The sequence below is a fragment of the Ranitomeya variabilis genome, chromosome 2, assembly GCF_051348905.1.
Source record: "Ranitomeya variabilis isolate aRanVar5 chromosome 2, aRanVar5.hap1, whole genome shotgun sequence".
In the NCBI taxonomy this organism is placed as follows: domain Eukaryota; kingdom Metazoa; phylum Chordata; class Amphibia; order Anura; family Dendrobatidae; genus Ranitomeya; species Ranitomeya variabilis.
In genome coordinates, this window is record NC_135233.1 from 1,063,454,394 (window position 1) to 1,063,471,167 (window position 16,774).

The window sequence follows — 16,774 nt, forward strand, 5'->3', positions numbered from 1 at the left end:
GCTGTCTAATATTAAAAACCTTACCATGTATCAGAGTTGACCTCAGTGTGTGAATAACGGCAGAATAAAGGACCGGGACCCAACCTGTGGACACCTGTCTGGAGAAGCCTTTAAATGTAATTTCCAGCTAGAGCATTGCAGAGGATTGGCCTAATTTGGGAGAACTCTTGGAGCCGGGAGTGGGAGGTACGGATTAGTGTGGCTGTTAGTCGAAAATCACCTGTGGAGTATAGAGGTATATAGGTAGGCTGATAAACAGAAATGAGGGAGGAGACGTAAGGGGGTGCCACACTGTTTAGAGCTTAATGGGTGAGAATTTAAATTGAATTCTATGTATGGGTAGCCAGCTGATGGTCTGTGCAATTGGGGCCATGTAGACAGAGAAGAGGGCCAAAGACTGAACTACAGTCCCCTCCACAGTATGATCCCTACAGTCACAAACCATACAGTTTGATATCTTCAAAGCACCACCACACAGTATGATGTCCTCGTAGTCCCCCCACACAGTATAATGCCCCCAAAGTGCATCTGCACACAGAATGATTTCTCCAAAATTGCTGCACACAGTATGATGGCTCCAAAGTCTCCCCCCAAAGTATGATGTCCTCAAAGTTCCCCCTACCCAGTATGAAGTTCATAAAGTCCTCCTTCCACACATTGTAATCTCCTGACAGACGTGTTACATTTTCTTATCACATCCCTGCTTGCTGCTCTTGTGTTACTAGTCTCTAGGAGTACGAACACTTGTCATGACTTGCAAGTCTTGACTTGCAGGACATTCAGGTTCTACCTAGATGTAATGGTGTCTGGTGAAACAATGATCTGCCAGTTCCCTACTGTGTTCTGATGACACAGATGTAGTTTAAGTCTTGACATCCCCTCAACTTTTCAGAATATTGGGATAGCCCCCAAAATTAGTTAGCTTCTTGTGATGCCAGAATCACTATTAGGATGCATCATTTGAAAATTAATCAGACACAATCGCAAATTGCAGACACGAATGGGTCAATGATCACCTCCATGTGCTTGGCTTAATCAAGTATGGGTGCTGAAGCTGCCTTTTTATTTCATGCATTATTCTTTTCTATAAAATAGACCAGATTAGTACATTTTACATTTTTTTTTCCAATCAATGGTCTGCATGGATAATAGGCCAAATGCCCTGGCACCCTGCTAGTAATGAGTCCATGAGAGGTCTGTGGTGCACATGGACAGCAGATGGACCAATTATAATTTGACCAACATATAATTATATGCTTACCTGAATTACCTATTACTCTCAGATTTCCTTTGATTAAGGATTCAGATCAGTTTTATTTAATTTTCTAAACTGAAGTAATATACATTTTTTAGCAAACTTACCATTCAGATCTCTTGGATTTTAGAAGCCTACCTGGAAATGTAAGACGAAACATAATTGGTTCAACTGTTCCACTTTCTGTTTGAACCAATTTTATAAATCTACTGAAGTTTTTGCTATCATTTTCTGGCATGTTGTGTATAGTGCAGGATAAGATGTGTAACATCTTCCAAGATAAATATTCATTAAATCAAGATTGTAATCTGAAATATATATACATATATTCTTATTCGTAGGTGCTGGTCTTACATTGGGAGAATATTAGGCAAACAGACCGTAAGCCTGGCCAGTCCAAGCTGTATGGTCTACGGTGTGATACAACATGAAGCTATGCACAATATTGGTTTCTTCCATGAGCATACCAGAATGGACCGGGATGACTACATTGACATCTTATGGCAGAACATGGATCAAGGTGAGAAGTTTTTCAAATGTTTATGGTCAGTCCTCTGTTGATTTTGGTTGTAGGAACCTCGTACATAAAGCTACTCACTATCTCTTGAGAGAAGCTGCTGAATCCTCGCATTCGGTTGTATTTATATATGATACCATCATTCTAATCTCTTCCAGATAACTGGGATAATTTTGAAATCAATGATGGAAGCACTTTTAACCTTCCCTATGATTATACATCAGTGATGCATTACCACCAGTAAGTCCAGATGATAGATGTTCCTTTTTGAACCTTATTCCACCTACTGTTATTTTTTACTACTCTGTCATGCATTGATATTTTTTCTTGTCTAAATTTTTTAGGAAAATTAAACTCCTGTATTCATGGTATTTTTAAAATTATTTCTTAGGAGGGTACAAAGCACAGGTGTAGGTATGCAAAATTTGAGCTAGCATTAAGTTTGTATCTAAATTCCCCGGTCGGGGGTCAGTGACTTGTTGCCAACCCCTTGGTACACTAATAAGTCATGATTACAACGAAAACCGTTGAACCTAACTAATTTTATGGTGCTAAAAATGAATATGATGCTTAAATCTGCTGATTGACTCTAATTTTCCAAATCCAAAGGAAGTTTTAATTGCTTATGATGCCATTCATGTAGGCTTATAAAAAAATTGATTCTTTATTATGTCATCATTATAATTATTGCATTGTTAGTAGCTAGTTTGTTACATGACCTATTTAGTCTCTTGAGCCTTCAGTATTCTATCATCTTAGGGTGACCAATCAAAAAATTCCAACTCACATCCGATTACGTAATCCTAATTACACCTGCATCACCTACTTTTATAAATGTTCTCTGTGTAAGGTATACAGTTTTAGGATTTCTTAGCTCAGTTTCTTAGCATATTGACATGTTTCTAAATATTTTTTCAGATATGTCTCGTTCTTGCACTAAAAAAGTGTATTGTTTTTACTACATATGCAGAGAAGTCACTTTTGCGTCACAAAGGTGTAACTTGACTACCATGATAATGAAAGCCTACAACCTGTATTTTGGCTGCAGAATAGGAGATCAAGGCAAGAGTTGGGCTCCTCACATATGCTGCAGTAGATGTACATCACATCTTACCCAATGGTTGCATGAGAAGAGGCAATCAATGCCTTTTGCAATCCCAATGATCTGGAGAGAGTTAATTGATCACACTATCAACTGCTATTTCTGCATGGTGCCCCCCTTAGGAAAGGAGTTTCAAAGAGGAAGTGGATTTTACAGTATCCAAACATTCCATTTGCAATACGCCTAGTACTACATAAAGAAAAACTGCGCGTTCTAAAAGCACCAGAAACATTTTCAGTTGAGTCAAGTGAGGAAGAAGAGGGCACATGGTGTCATGAAGTATTTTCCTCTAACGACCAGGGCTTTCTGTCAGCAACCTCAACTGAACCACACGTTATAACACAAAGTGAACTGAGCGGTCTTGTTAGAGATTTGGATCTACCCAAGAGTAAAGGTACCTTCACACATAACGATTTCGTTAACGATATCGTTGCAACGTCACGCTTTTTGTGATGTAGCAACGATCCCGCTAACGATCTCGTTATGTGTGACAGCGACCAACGATCAGGCCCCTGCTGGGAGATTGTTGGTCGTAGGGAATGATCAGGACCTTTTTTTGGTCGCTGATCACCCGCTGTCATTGCTGGATCGGTGTGTGTGACGCCGATCCAGCGATGTGTTCACTTGTAACCAGGGTAAATATTGGGTTACTAAGTGCAGGGCCGCGCTTAGTAACCCGATATTTACCCTGGTTACCATTGTAAAAGTAAAAAAAAAAGCACTACATATTCACATTTCGATGTCTGTCACGTCCCCCGCCGTCAGCTTCCCTGCACTGACTGTCAGCACCGGCCGTAAAGCAGAGCACAGCGGTGACATCACCGCTGTGCTCTGCTTTACGGCTAGCACTGACAGTCAGTGCAGGGAAGCTGACGGCGGGGGACGTGACAGACATCGGAATGTGAGTATGTAGTGTTTTTTTTTAAAAACTTTTACAATGGTAACCAGGGTAAATATCGGGTTTACCCTGTTTACCCAGGTGCTGCAGGGGGACTTCGGCATCGTTGAAGACAGTTTCAACGATGCCGAAGTCGTTCCCCTGATCGTTGGTCGCTGGAGAGAGCGGTCTGTGTGACAGCTCCCCAGCAACCACACAACGACTTACCAGCGATCACGGCCAGGTCGAATCGCTGGTCGTGATCGTTGGTAAGTCGTTTAGTGTAACGGTACCTTAAGGCTGAGCTCTTAGGCTCCCATCTACAGCAGTGGAATCTCCAAGCAGGCGGTGTTTGTATTTCTTTGTTCCACAACCGCGATAAAAATCTTATCCAATACTTCTTCATGTAGGGCGATCTTGTGGCATGCAAGAACATCAACAGTTTAACGTAAGCTCTGAAGATAAGTCATAATCAAGAGGAATGAAGGCTCTTCATATATTTATCCTAAACAAGCCTCAAAACCATGTTGCTGCACAATGGTAATGCTCTACCTTCAATTCCAGTTGATTATGCCGTCCACATGAAAGAAACCTATGACAGCATGAAACAGCTGTTGATGTGCCTGAACTATGACCAACATTTGTGTCCCCTCTGTGGTGACTTAAAGGTGGTTGCCCTCTTACTTGATTTCCAGGGTGGAAACACAAAGTACTGCTGCTTTCTGTGTGAGTGGGATAGTCATGCAAGAGAATATCACAGCAATAAAAAAGACTGAGCTCGCTGACAATCACTTCAGCCAGGGAGTAAAAATGTCCTGCGTCCATCACTGGTTGACAAACATAAGATTTCTTTACCACCATTGAATATCACGTTGGGCCTAATTAAGAACTTTGTAAAGGCAATGGATAAAAATGAAAAAGCATTCAAGTATCTCATTGATAAATTTCCAAGATTTAGTGAAGCAAAGATAAAGGAAGGAGTCTTTATTGGACCTCAGATTCCTAAGCTTCAAGATGAGGAGTTTCTCTCTTTGTTACATGGCAAGTAAAAGGCTGCATGGGTAGCATTCGCAATAGTGGTAACTAATTTTTGGGAAACTCAAAAGCAGATAACTATGAAGAGTTGTTGGAAAATCTTCCCAAAACTTATATAGCTCTGGCAAAAATTAAGAGACCACTGCACAGTTTTATAAAAGTCAGCTTCTCTACATGTTTTACAGCCATACCATTCCAGTGTCAGTTGAGTTCCCACCAGAGGACACCTAATTCTACTTAATGTGCTTCTGATTAGGTGATCACCTGAACCAAATCTTATTTAATGAAGGAAAGTATAAAAAACACTACTGTGGTGTTCACAATTCTCTAGCAATAGGACAAGCTGGATGGTAAAACAAGTGCTAGTAATATCCCAAAAGTAATAGGAATGAAAAAATAACTTTTAACCATGTCAGAGGAGTTGAAAAAAAAAGTCTTGAGTGAGGAAAAGAAGAGCTGAATTCTGGCTTTACTAGCAGAGGGACACAGTGAGAGTCATGTTGCCTCCATCCTTAAAATTTCTAAGATGGCAGTCCATTACAACAAGGTCAAGCAGCAGACATTGGGGACTACAAAGCTACAGACCGGCAGAGGACGAAAACGACTCTCCACTGACCGGGATGACCGTCATCTTATTTGAATGTCACTCAGCAACCACAGGATGACATCAAGTGACCTACAAAAGGAATGGCAAATGGCAGCTGGGGTGAAGTGCACGTCAAGAGCAATTTGTAACAGGCTCCTAGAGGCAGAGCTCAAGTCATGTAAAGCTCTAAAAAAGCCTTTAATCAATGAGAAGCAAAGGAGAGCCAGGCTGAAATTTTCCATGTGAGTGTCATGTTGCCTCCATCCTTAAAATTTCTAAGATAGCAGTCCATTACATAAGATCATAAGGATTGGACCATAGAGGACTGGAGTAAGGTAATCTTCTCTGATGAGTCTTATTTTCAGCTGTGCCCAACACCTGGTCGTCTACTGGTTAAACGAAGACCTGGAGAGGCGTACAAGCCACAGTGTCTTGCACCCACTGTGAAATTTGGTGGAGGATCGGTGATGATCTGGGGATGGTTCATCTTGGCTGGAATTGGGCAGGTTAATCTTTGCAAAGGACGTATAAATCAAGCCGCATACAAGGTTATCCTGGAAAAACAGTTGATTCCTTCTGCTCAGGCAATGTTCCCCAACTCTGAGTACTGTTTTTTCTAGCATGACAATGCGCCATGCCATACAGCTAGGTCAATCAAGGTGTGGATGAAGGACCACCACATCAAATCCTTGTCATGGCCTGCCCAATTTCCAGACCTTAACCCCATTGAAAACCTCTGGAATGTAATCAAAAGGAAGAGGATAGCCACAAGCCATCAAACAAAGAAGTACTGCTTAATTTTTGTACCAGGAGTGGCATAAGGTCACCCAAAAGCAGTGTGAAAGACAGGTGGAAAGCATGCCAAGAAGCATGAAAGCTGTGATTAAAAATCATGGTTATTCCACAAAATATTGATTTCTGAACCCTTCATGAGCTAAAACATTAGTATTGCTGTTTCTAAATGATTATGAACTTGTTTTTTATTGCATTATTTGAGGTCTGCAAGCACTTTTTTTTTTTTTTGACCATTTCTCATTTTCAGAAAATAAATACATTTACTGCTTGGAACTTCGGAGACATGTTGTCAGTAGTTTATAGAATAAAAGAACAATTTACATTTTACTCAAAACTATACCTATAAAGAGAAAAATCAGACAAGCTGAAGATTTTTCAATGGTCTCTTAATTTTTGCCACAGTCATATATGGATCTTGGTTGTAACATATCCTTAAAGATTAATTTCTTACATTCACATCTAGACTTTTCTCCACCAAACTGCGGAGCAGTGAGCGATGAGAAAAGATTAAGTTACTCCCTTAACTGCTAAGAATGATAACGTTAGAAAATTGAAACTGCATTACTGCCATAGAAAATAGGAAAATGCTACATTATGTACATATGGAATATTGGAAAAAATGAAACTGAAATATTGCTATGAAAAATTAGAGTAAAAAAGAAGGTATTTAGCGCATAGATTGGCCAATATATGTGAGCCCAACAGCCAGCGTCAAGGCATGCTTCATTGTTGGGTCCCTCTCCTGATGAGACACATCTCCTGGGAAAGAAACTTACAATTTATGGGGCAGGAAGGAAGTGAGCGACGAGAACGGTGAGATATTGCGGCTATGGAGAAAAGATATCAAGGAAAATGGAATCCATCAATGCTTGCAGATTACTGTTGGACAATTGTAAGAGATGATCTGATGCAGGAGTACAAGAGACAAGCAAAAAAGAGTTGTTACTGAATGACGACCACATTGTGTAGTCAGGGCTGCCACTAGGGATTTCAGGGCCCCATACTGTCAAAATTTTGGGGCCCCCCCTCAAAACTCCACACAGGCTCCACCCCCAGTTCCACCTTCACCCTAGCTCCGCCTCCACCCATCGAACCTTCCACAGTCCCACCGCCCACTCTTGGAAAAACTCCACTTCTGCACCACGTCTTCACCAATCACACATTAACACCATATCACATACATAGCCATCAGCTTTTGTTTTGACCAAAAGATTTTTTAAGCTGCCACCACGACAAGGTAGACTCTTGATCTAACTAGAGGAATCTGACTAGTGGAACCGTTGGTGAATATCATTCTGCACTTGGGATGGGCCGCGGGTCTCCTGACATGAACTCAGCAGCCTCATAGCATGCATGAGGATTCTGGTTAGAAGATCGGCGCCCGATCCATGCACTGCTGTGTGAGCGCAGACCGATTTCCCCCTTTCAAACATTATGCTGCCATAATAATAAAGATGCTTTCCAATCATATATACTCACTTGCATCAATAATTCTCCACCCCACTTCCCAACCCCAACCAAAACTTATAAGTTACTGGATGATCCTGAGCTGCTGCCTGATGTTCTGGGCATTAGGTTTTGCAGCAGGTCAGGATCATCCAGTAACATATATACATTGCTGTTGGGGAGTGGAAGGGGGAGGGGGAAGAAATGATTGTATCATACAATCACGTACTGAAATGGTGGACAAAAATACATGGACTTGTTATTTACTCACACAGCTGATGTTGCCACAGCACGCACCACCCAGTCAAGAAGAATCTAATGGTCACCTCAGTCTGCCCACCGCTGCCGCCTCAGCCTGCCCACCAAATAAATGGAAACAGTATATTATTGCATATATAATCACCTATTATGCAAAACTAAAAAATATCTTTATTGGTATTTATTAAAAATCTATAAAGTGTAGAACATAAATACACCTCAAAACTTAAAGGAAACCTGTCACCCCCAAAAGGCTGGTGAGGTAAGCTCACCGGCATCAGGGGCTTATCTACAGCATTCTGTAATGCTGTAGATAAGCCCCCGATGTTACCTGAAAGAGGAGAAAAAGACGTTAGATTATACTCACCCAGGGGCGGTCCCGGTGCTGGTCCGGTCGGATGGGTGTCTCCGGTCCGCTCCGGTGCCTCCCATCTTCATTCCATGACGTCCTCTTCGGGTCTTTACGCCGCGGCTCCGGCGCAGGTGTACTTTGTCTGCCCTGTTGAGGGCAGAGCAAAGTACTGCAGTGAGCAGGCGCTGGGCCTCTCTGACCTTTCTGGCGCCTGCGCACTGCAGTACTTTGCTCTGCCTTGAACAGGGCAGACAAAGTACGCCTGCGCCGGAGCCGCGGCGTAAAAGACCCGAAGAGGACGTCATGGAATGAAGATGGGAGGCGCCGGAGCGGACCGGAGACACCCATCCGACCTGACCAGCACCGGGACGTCTTTTTCTCCTCTTTCAGGTAACATTGGGGGCTTATCTACAGCATTACAGAATGCTGTAGATAAGCCCCTGATGCAGGTGAGCTTACCTCACCAGCCATTTTATGGGTGACAGGTGCCCTTTAACTCAAAGTGATCATATAAAAAATAAAAAGTAGTCAACAGTAAAGGGGAGATCACCCCATTTATTTACTACCCAGGTTAAAACGATTAATCTACAATCCCCCCAGTTTTAAGCGTGCCCTAAAAACGCATTTGTTCAGATTGGCCTACCGCCTCAATGCATTAACCTAACGATCCCTGTGTGGCCTATTCAAAAAATGTAAACCATAATCAGGTTCCTCGCATCATGTTCTCATACACTTTATGCAGTTAATAGCCCTGTGTGTCTGTACTGCCACATACTTAGGCTGATAACTGTTCATGCAGCTTTACATGAACACCCGAGCCTTACACTATGGCTGGTCCGAATAACTAAAGCAATTGTTACCATCCACCTCTCGTGTCTCCCCTTTTCCTATAGATTGTACCTTGTAAGCAGCAGGGCCCTCATTCCTATTGGTATCTGTTTTGATTTGTGTTTATTGTTATGCTGTAATGTCTATTGTCTGTACAAGTCCCCTCTATGATGTAAAGTGCTGTGGAGTATGTTGGTGCTATATAAATAAATAAATATATAACAAAGCAAAAGTGGAAAGAATAAAACGTAACTTTTATTAACTAAAGCCACAAAAAACAAAACCAAACCAAACACCCAAGTGGATAAAAATTGGGACAGAAGTCTTTGACAAATGGTATGGTAACCATAAAGACCAATTATCCCCTGACAGGATTAATTGATTTATCTATAAATGTTTTCACAGAAAAATCAAAATAGCACTAGGATATATCCTGTAAGAGAGCTGAAGTCAGGATACATAGATAACACTCAGCATCATCATATACCTAGTTACATGTAAAAACAATATATTGCCAGTAGCAGACGCATATGATGTAACCAATGCCACTGGTGGCTATATACATATAGTAAAAAAAGGAACAATCTCACCCGTTCCTAGGTGTAGGCTGAGGAGCGCCGGACAACCTCTAGTCAGGGGAAAATCCGGAAGGAAGAGATGACAGTCCCTATGTCAGTCCCTATGGGGCTATCAGTAGACTATCCCCAGAGCTCCTGCCCTTACAAGGGCAGTCCACAGCTACCCCTATATACACATGCCCTGCACTCTCCCTTTATGTAGTACGTCCCGACGCGTTTCATTCAAGCTGATTCTTCAGGGGACTCGCTTGTGCATGGAGTTAAAGTGCCTATGTGCTAAAAAGGAGGGACAAATAGTCCTGCCACCCTCTATGCTGTCCTGCTATATAAATAAGAATTATTATTATTTATTTTACTTACTTTTATAGCACCATTAATTCCACAACTCTTTACAATTGTCAACTATTCTTGTTTGCTACCTGTTTGCAGAGGTTGGCACCCTCTTGAAACGCATCGTCGACTAGCCCTGGTTGTCCTCGCCGTCTCCACGGCCTCCCCGCAGCAGATTCCTCCAGCGGAATGCAGATTCACCCTAGCAGCCTCCACCAATGGGACGCAGACTCCCCGCAACAGATTCCCCCTGCAGGACGCAGACTCACCCTAGCAATCTCCACCTGCTGGTTGCACACTCCCCTTTGCACCCTTCCCCTACTAGCCTCCCCTCACTCCACTGAGCAGCCTCCCCTCACCCTGTTGGACGCGGCCCCCAGTTCCCACTATCCTCGCCCTGAGCCCTGTAGGATGTGGCCCCAGTCCATGACTGGCTGCCACATCCAACAGGGCCCAGGGAAGGCTAGAGGACTGCAGGGCCCAGGGGGAGGCTAGTGGGGACTTGGGGCTGCAGGGCCCAGGGGGAGGCTAGAGGGCTGCAGGGCCCAGGGGGAGGCTAGTGGGGACTTGCGGCTGCAGGGCCCAGGGGGGAGGCTACTGGGGGCTGCAGAGTCCAGCGGGAGGCTAGTGGGACTGGGGGCTGCAGGGCCCAGGGGGAGGCTAGTGGGACTGGGGGCTGCAGGGCCCAGGGGGAGGCTAGTGGGGACTTGGGGCTGCAGGCCCAGGGGGAGGCTAAAGGGCTGCAGGGCCCAGGGGGAGGCTAGTGGGGATTTGGGGCTGCAGGGCCCAGGGGGGAGGCTACTGGGGGCTGCAGAGTCCAGCGGGAGGCTAGTGGGAATGGGGGCTGCAGGGCCCAGGGGGAGGCTAGTGGGACTGGGGGCTGCAGTGCCCAGGGGGAGGCTAGTGGGGGCTGCAGGGCCCCGAGGGGAGGCTGGTGGGGACTGGGGGCTGTAAGGTCCAGGGGGAGGCTAGTGGGCCTGGGGGCTGCAGGGCCCAGAGGGCAGGCTAGTGGGGACTGGGGGCTGCAGGGCCCAGGGGGAGGCTAGAGGGGACTGGGGGCTGCAGGGGGAGACTAGTGGGGACTGGGGGCTTCAGGGCCCAGGGGGAGGCTAGAGGGCTGCAGGGTCCAGGGGGAGGCTAGAGGGACTGGGGGCTGCAGGGCCCAGAGGGGAGGCTAGTGGAGACTGAAGGTTGCATGGTCCAGGGGGAGGCTAGTGGGGACTGCAGGGTCCAGGGGGAGGCAGCGGCTAGTGGGGGCTGCAGGGCCCAGGGGGGTGGCTAGTGGGGGCTGCAGGGCCCCGAGGGGAGACTGGTTGGGGCTGGGGGCTGCATGGTCCAGGGGGAGACTAGTGGGACTGGGGGCTGCAGGGCTCAGAGGGGAGGATAGTGGGGACTGGAGGTTGCATGGTCCAGGTGGAGGCTCGGGGGGTACTGGGGGGTTGCAGGGTCCAGGGGGAGGCAGCGGCTAGTGGGGGCTGCAGGGCCCAGGGGGGTGGATGGTGGGGGCTGCAGGGCCCAGGGGGGAGGCTGGTGGGGGCTGCAGGGCCCCAAGGGGAGATTGGTGGGGGCTGCATGGTCCAGGGGGAGGCAGTGGCTAGTGGGGGCTGCAGGGCCCAGGGGGGAGGCTGGTGGGGGCTGCAGGGCCCCGAGGGGAGACTGGTGGGGGCTGCATGGTCCAGGGGGAAGCTAGTGGGACTGGGGGCTGCAGGGGGGCCCAGAGGGGAGGCTAGTGGGGACTGGAGGTTGCATGGTCCAGGGGGAGGCAGCGGCTAGTGGGGGCTGCAGGGCCCAGGGGGAGGCTAGTGGGGGCTGGCAGTCCCACTCTCCACTATCCTCCCACTGAACCCTGTTGGATGCAGCCCCCACTCGCCTTCCCGCATCAGCCACATGCTGCCAGGCGCAGCCACCTGAAGCCTCATCTGCTCATGAGACTCAGAGAGACTGGCCGCAGTGCACTCTCCTTACTTACTCTACCTGCCTGACAGCCCGCTGCCTCCCCCTCCTCCTCAGCCTACTTATCAGCCGACACCTGGCACATCGCACGCTGCTCTGCTCAGAATGAATGAGGAAACGCGAGCAGGAGCAGCGTGATGTCAGGACCATGATGCACCCGGCCGGTCTTAACTTAAAGGTACAGCGCCCATTTTCGGCCGCCCGATGCATTAACAACACTGTAGGTGTATCTTTAAATCACCACAGTGTTGTTATGCATGGGGCGTTCAGCAGAAGCAGAACACAGAACAAAATGTCCAGGGGCCCGATGAACAGAAACAAAGAGAAGGGGGCCCGAGCGGATTGACCTGCCAGCGTGTTCGGGCCCCCCTTTTTGCCTCTGACCACCGGGCCCCATACTGCAGTAATGGCTGTCATGCCCTGATGGCGGCCCTGTGTGTAGTACAATTTCTGTAACTTTATAATTCGCAATAGTGTTCAGACACGTTTTAGTTATTTCAATTGTTGCTAAGTTTTCTCTAAATAAATATCAGAAAATTGTTATAACAATATATTCTGCATCTCTATAGTTGCCAAAATAATAATGTTCCAAAGTACTGAAACTTTTATGCATTAATTATATGTAGCAGTAAAAGGAAAACTCGTTTGATATCATATAAACAAGAGGCAACTAAAAATTTTCAAAGTCAGATTTAAATTAAGAAGATCAAAATCATTAAGAAATGGCTCATTTTGCGCATTCTAGGACCAATAACCTTTTTTTTACTTTAGTGCTGAAGCAGCGATGAGGGTGACTAGCTTTTTAATAGATAGGTTGTAGTTTTTATTGAGGCACACAGTTTATTGATTAACTTTTCATAATTTTGTAGGGGTAATTAAAAAATCTGCAATTTGCATTTATTTCTCTTTTAAGCGGAAGTAAAAAATTCTATCGTTACAAAGGCATTAGCCATACTTTAAATTTTTATGCACTGAATTTTAAAAAAAGCAAAATTGTTTAATTGAAAAAAGAATTTAAAAATGTTGTATATATTTTTTAAGGAGACTTTTTACATTAATATCCACTCTGCTGCTTCCTTATTAATTACTGATTAATCTATAGAGTTTCCTTTCTATTCCCGTTTTTGCTATATAACCATACCACCAAACAAACATTAGCATAATGCTTTAAGCTAGAGTCAATTTACTTGTTAGCTTGGTTTTTGCATGCGTTGCTGGCGTGGTGATTTTGCAATATGTCAACCTAGTTTGGATTTTCAGAAAAACTTTAATTCGTTAGTGGTACACCTCTCTAACCCCATGTCACAGCATCAGCCAAGCTTACACCCTTCCTCAAACTAGGTGACTTTCCCAGATACTCCATGTTTACAGTGGATATAAAAAGTCTACAAACCCCTGTTAAAAAGCCAGGTTGTTGTCATGTAAAAAAAATCCTACCAAGAAGAATCATTTCACAAATGTTTCCAGCGTTAATGGCTCCCATAATCTGTAAAAATCCATTGAAAAATTGTCTGACATTATTTTGAGGGGGGGGGGGAGGGGAAATAAAAATAACAATACTAAAATAATGTGGCTGTGTAAGTGTTATCATTTACAGGGATTCCGATTAACCTCAAATAAAGTTTAGCTATTCTAGGTGGATTTTTCTGGCATTTTGTAAGATGAATTTTACTGCAAAAGCCGCGGTCTGTAAGCAGCTTACAACACAGCAAAGGGATCTAATTGTTGAAAGTAATCCGTCAGGAGAAGAGTACAAAATAATTTCTAATGCATTAGATATATCATGGAACACGGTGGAGATGTCATCAAGAACAAACTTAAATTTGGCACAAAAGTGAAATTTCGTAGAACAGGAAGTCCTTCAAAAATTGATGAAAATAAAATTAGTTCAGGAAACTGCCAAGAGGCATATCACAACATTAAAGGAGCTGCTGGAATTTCTGGCAAGTACTTGTTGTGTTCTGCATGTGGCAAAAATTTCTCATATTTTTCACATTTAAATAAATATATCAGAACAAAAACTATCACACTAAAGGTACCGTCACACTAAACGATATCGCTAGCGATCCGTGACGTTGCAGCGTCCTGGCTAGTGATATCGTTTAGTTTGACACGCAGCAGCGATCAGGATCCTGCTGTGATGTCGCTGGTCGCTGAATAAAGTCCAGAACTTTATTTGGTCGTCCGATCGCCGTGTATCGTTGTGTTTGACACCAAAAGCAACGATACCAGCGATATTTTACACTGGTAACCAGGGTAAACATCGGGTTACTAAGCGCAGGGCCGCGCTTAGTAACCCGATGTTTACCCTGGTTATCAGCGTAAAAGTAAAAAAAACAAACAGTACATACTCACATGCGTCCCCCAGCGTCTGCTTCCTGACACTGACTGAGCGCCGGCCCTAAAGTGAAAGTGAAAGCACAGCAGTGACGTCACCGCTGTGCTGTTAGGGCCGGAGCTCAGTCAGTGTCAGGAAGCAGAGGCTGGGGGACGCGCAGGTGAGCATGTAGTGTTTTTTTTTTTTACTTTTACGCTGGTAACCAGGGTAAACATCGGGTTACTAAGCGCGGCCCTGCGCTTAGTAACCCGATGTTTACCCTGGTTACCCGGGGACCTCGGCATCATTGGTCGCTGGAGAGCGATCTGTGTGACAGCTCCCCAGCGATCAAACAGCGACGCTGCAGCGATCGCCATCGTTGTCGCTATCGCTGCAGCGTCGCTTAATGTGACGGTACCTCTAGGTGAATACAGGCCTCAAGACCATGAATAATATTGTCAAATGCAACAGATATACTCCTATACATAAATGCAAAAAAGGGGCTGCTTTGTTGGTTCACAGGGACTTATATTGGTAAGGATCATTTGTGTGGCACTATGCCACTTTATTTACATAGATAATGTGTCCCTTTATATATGAGCGGATTAAGTAATGGCATTACGTCTGTATATACAACCTTGTGTGTTGCCATACATAGATATCAGTTGGGATTGCTATAAAACTAAGCCTTGAGATATAATTTTTGTAGGGATGTCACTTCCCAGTCCGTACACAATCTGTGGTTACCTCAGACTTTCAAAACTTCGAGTCCTTCACTTTTAAATCCTTTTGTCCATATACTTTTGTAATTATTATTGATTGTGATGATATCATGTTGTAATTTAATAAAATATGTTTGTAATTTTTAAACGGATTTTTGTACTCCTTGTCCACTTCGTTTTGCATTCATATTCTTCAGGGTGTCAATACATTCTTACCATTACCAAAAAAGCATTCAAAGATGTGGGAAAATATATTATGTCTGATGAGACTAAGGTTGAACATTTTGGCCATAACTCCAAAAGGAATATTTGGCATAAAGCCCACACTGTGCATCACCAATAGAACACGATACCCACAGTGAATCATGGTGGAGACAGCATTATGCTTCAGGGACATTTTTCAGCAGCTGGAACTGGGGCTTTAGTCAAGGTGGAGGGAATTATGAACAGTTCCTAATATCAGTCAAATTGGCAACAAAACCTTCACGCCTTTGCTAAAAGCTGAAGATGAATTTCAGATTTCAGCACAACTACGATCCTAAGCATGCCTCAAAATCAACAAAAGAATGGCTTCGAAAGATCAAAGTTTTAAAATGAGTTCAGCCAGTGCCCAGACCTAAATCCAATTGTTAACCTGTGGGTGGTCTGAAGAGGGAACTGTACACAGGAGATGACCTCACAATGTGACAGATTTGGAACTACTGTATAGACGAGTGGGAAAAGATTGCCTACCTAAAAAGACTTAATGCTGTCATCAATTCAAAGGGAACTTACACAAAATGTTAGCTTAATGATGTGCATAATTATGCAATCACATTATTTTGTTTTTGTTTTTTTTACCACCCACATTTTGTTTCAATTGAACTGTACAAATTATGCGTCACATTAAAGGAGGAAAACGTTCTGAAATTATTCTTTGTGTTATGTTTTTTTTTTTTACATGATAAAAAATTGTCTGTAATGAAAAGAAATCTAACGAATATATGATTCCGGTCATTTTTTTATATCAACTATTAAATACATTTTTGTGAAAACCTGCAAAAGTTTAGAATCCCATTAATATTGCCAAAAAAAAATCTTCGTTTATACTCTCTACAGGTTTGCCTTTTCCAAGTTGCCGACTTTGCGTACTATAGTCCCGAAAAATTTATCTAATGTGTCTATTGGACAAAGATTGGGAATGAGTAATTTGGACGTGATGAAAATTAATGCCAACTATGGCTGCAGTAAGTTATCTTTGCCTGATGTCTTCTCTGAAATCTAAATTCTTTTTAACTCCGTTATTTAATGTGAACTTTATACTCCTCTCTAACGTTGTCCATTTATATCATCACAAAAAGACCTTTGTAGGACAAAACTGGTGACGGCCACAGGATCTTTTTTCGGAAACAGTGCCTTGGCAAATCAAGGTGGTGGAAACTGCCTGTGGCTTATTCAAGTCCCATACTTGAAGGTGAAATTCATGAATACAGATAAAATAAAAAACAAACATACCAATTAGATATTTTTAACATAAGAAAACCTTAGCTTAAGCAGAGCTTGCCAATACAATCCAGTAAGGGAAAAGCCAGCATTCCGTCTTTTTTGAGAAAATTCAGTGTTTATTGTAACTTTATTCCATATGTGTTAAAACCACTGAGCACAGATTGTCAAACCTCTGAGGCAATTCGGAAGTAATCTTCCTAATTCATAGCTTAGCTAAAGAAGTTTCCTTCCAAAATGCGTCAGATGTTTGTTCAGGAGTTTTAATACGTTACAATAAACAAGGAGCTTTCACAAGAAAGGCAGAGTACTGTCGTTTCTCCTACTGAATTAGATACTGT

At 43.9% G+C, this 16,774-nt stretch overlaps 1 protein-coding gene across 1 annotated transcript in view; it reads left to right on the top strand.

Annotated features, from left to right (window-relative positions):
• The window catches only part of LOC143809005 (astacin-like metalloendopeptidase), an 88,775-nt gene extending 72,560 nt beyond the window's left edge, over positions 1 to 16,215 (top strand). The window contains exons 6-8 of the mRNA XM_077292185.1: positions 1,597 to 1,775; positions 1,931 to 2,012; positions 16,050 to 16,215. Coding sequence (XP_077148300.1) covers positions 1,597 to 1,775; positions 1,931 to 2,012; positions 16,050 to 16,215 — 427 coding nt within the window. The remainder of the gene's footprint in view (positions 1 to 1,596; positions 1,776 to 1,930; positions 2,013 to 16,049) is intronic.
• Positions 16,216 to 16,774: the final 559 nt, after the last annotated feature.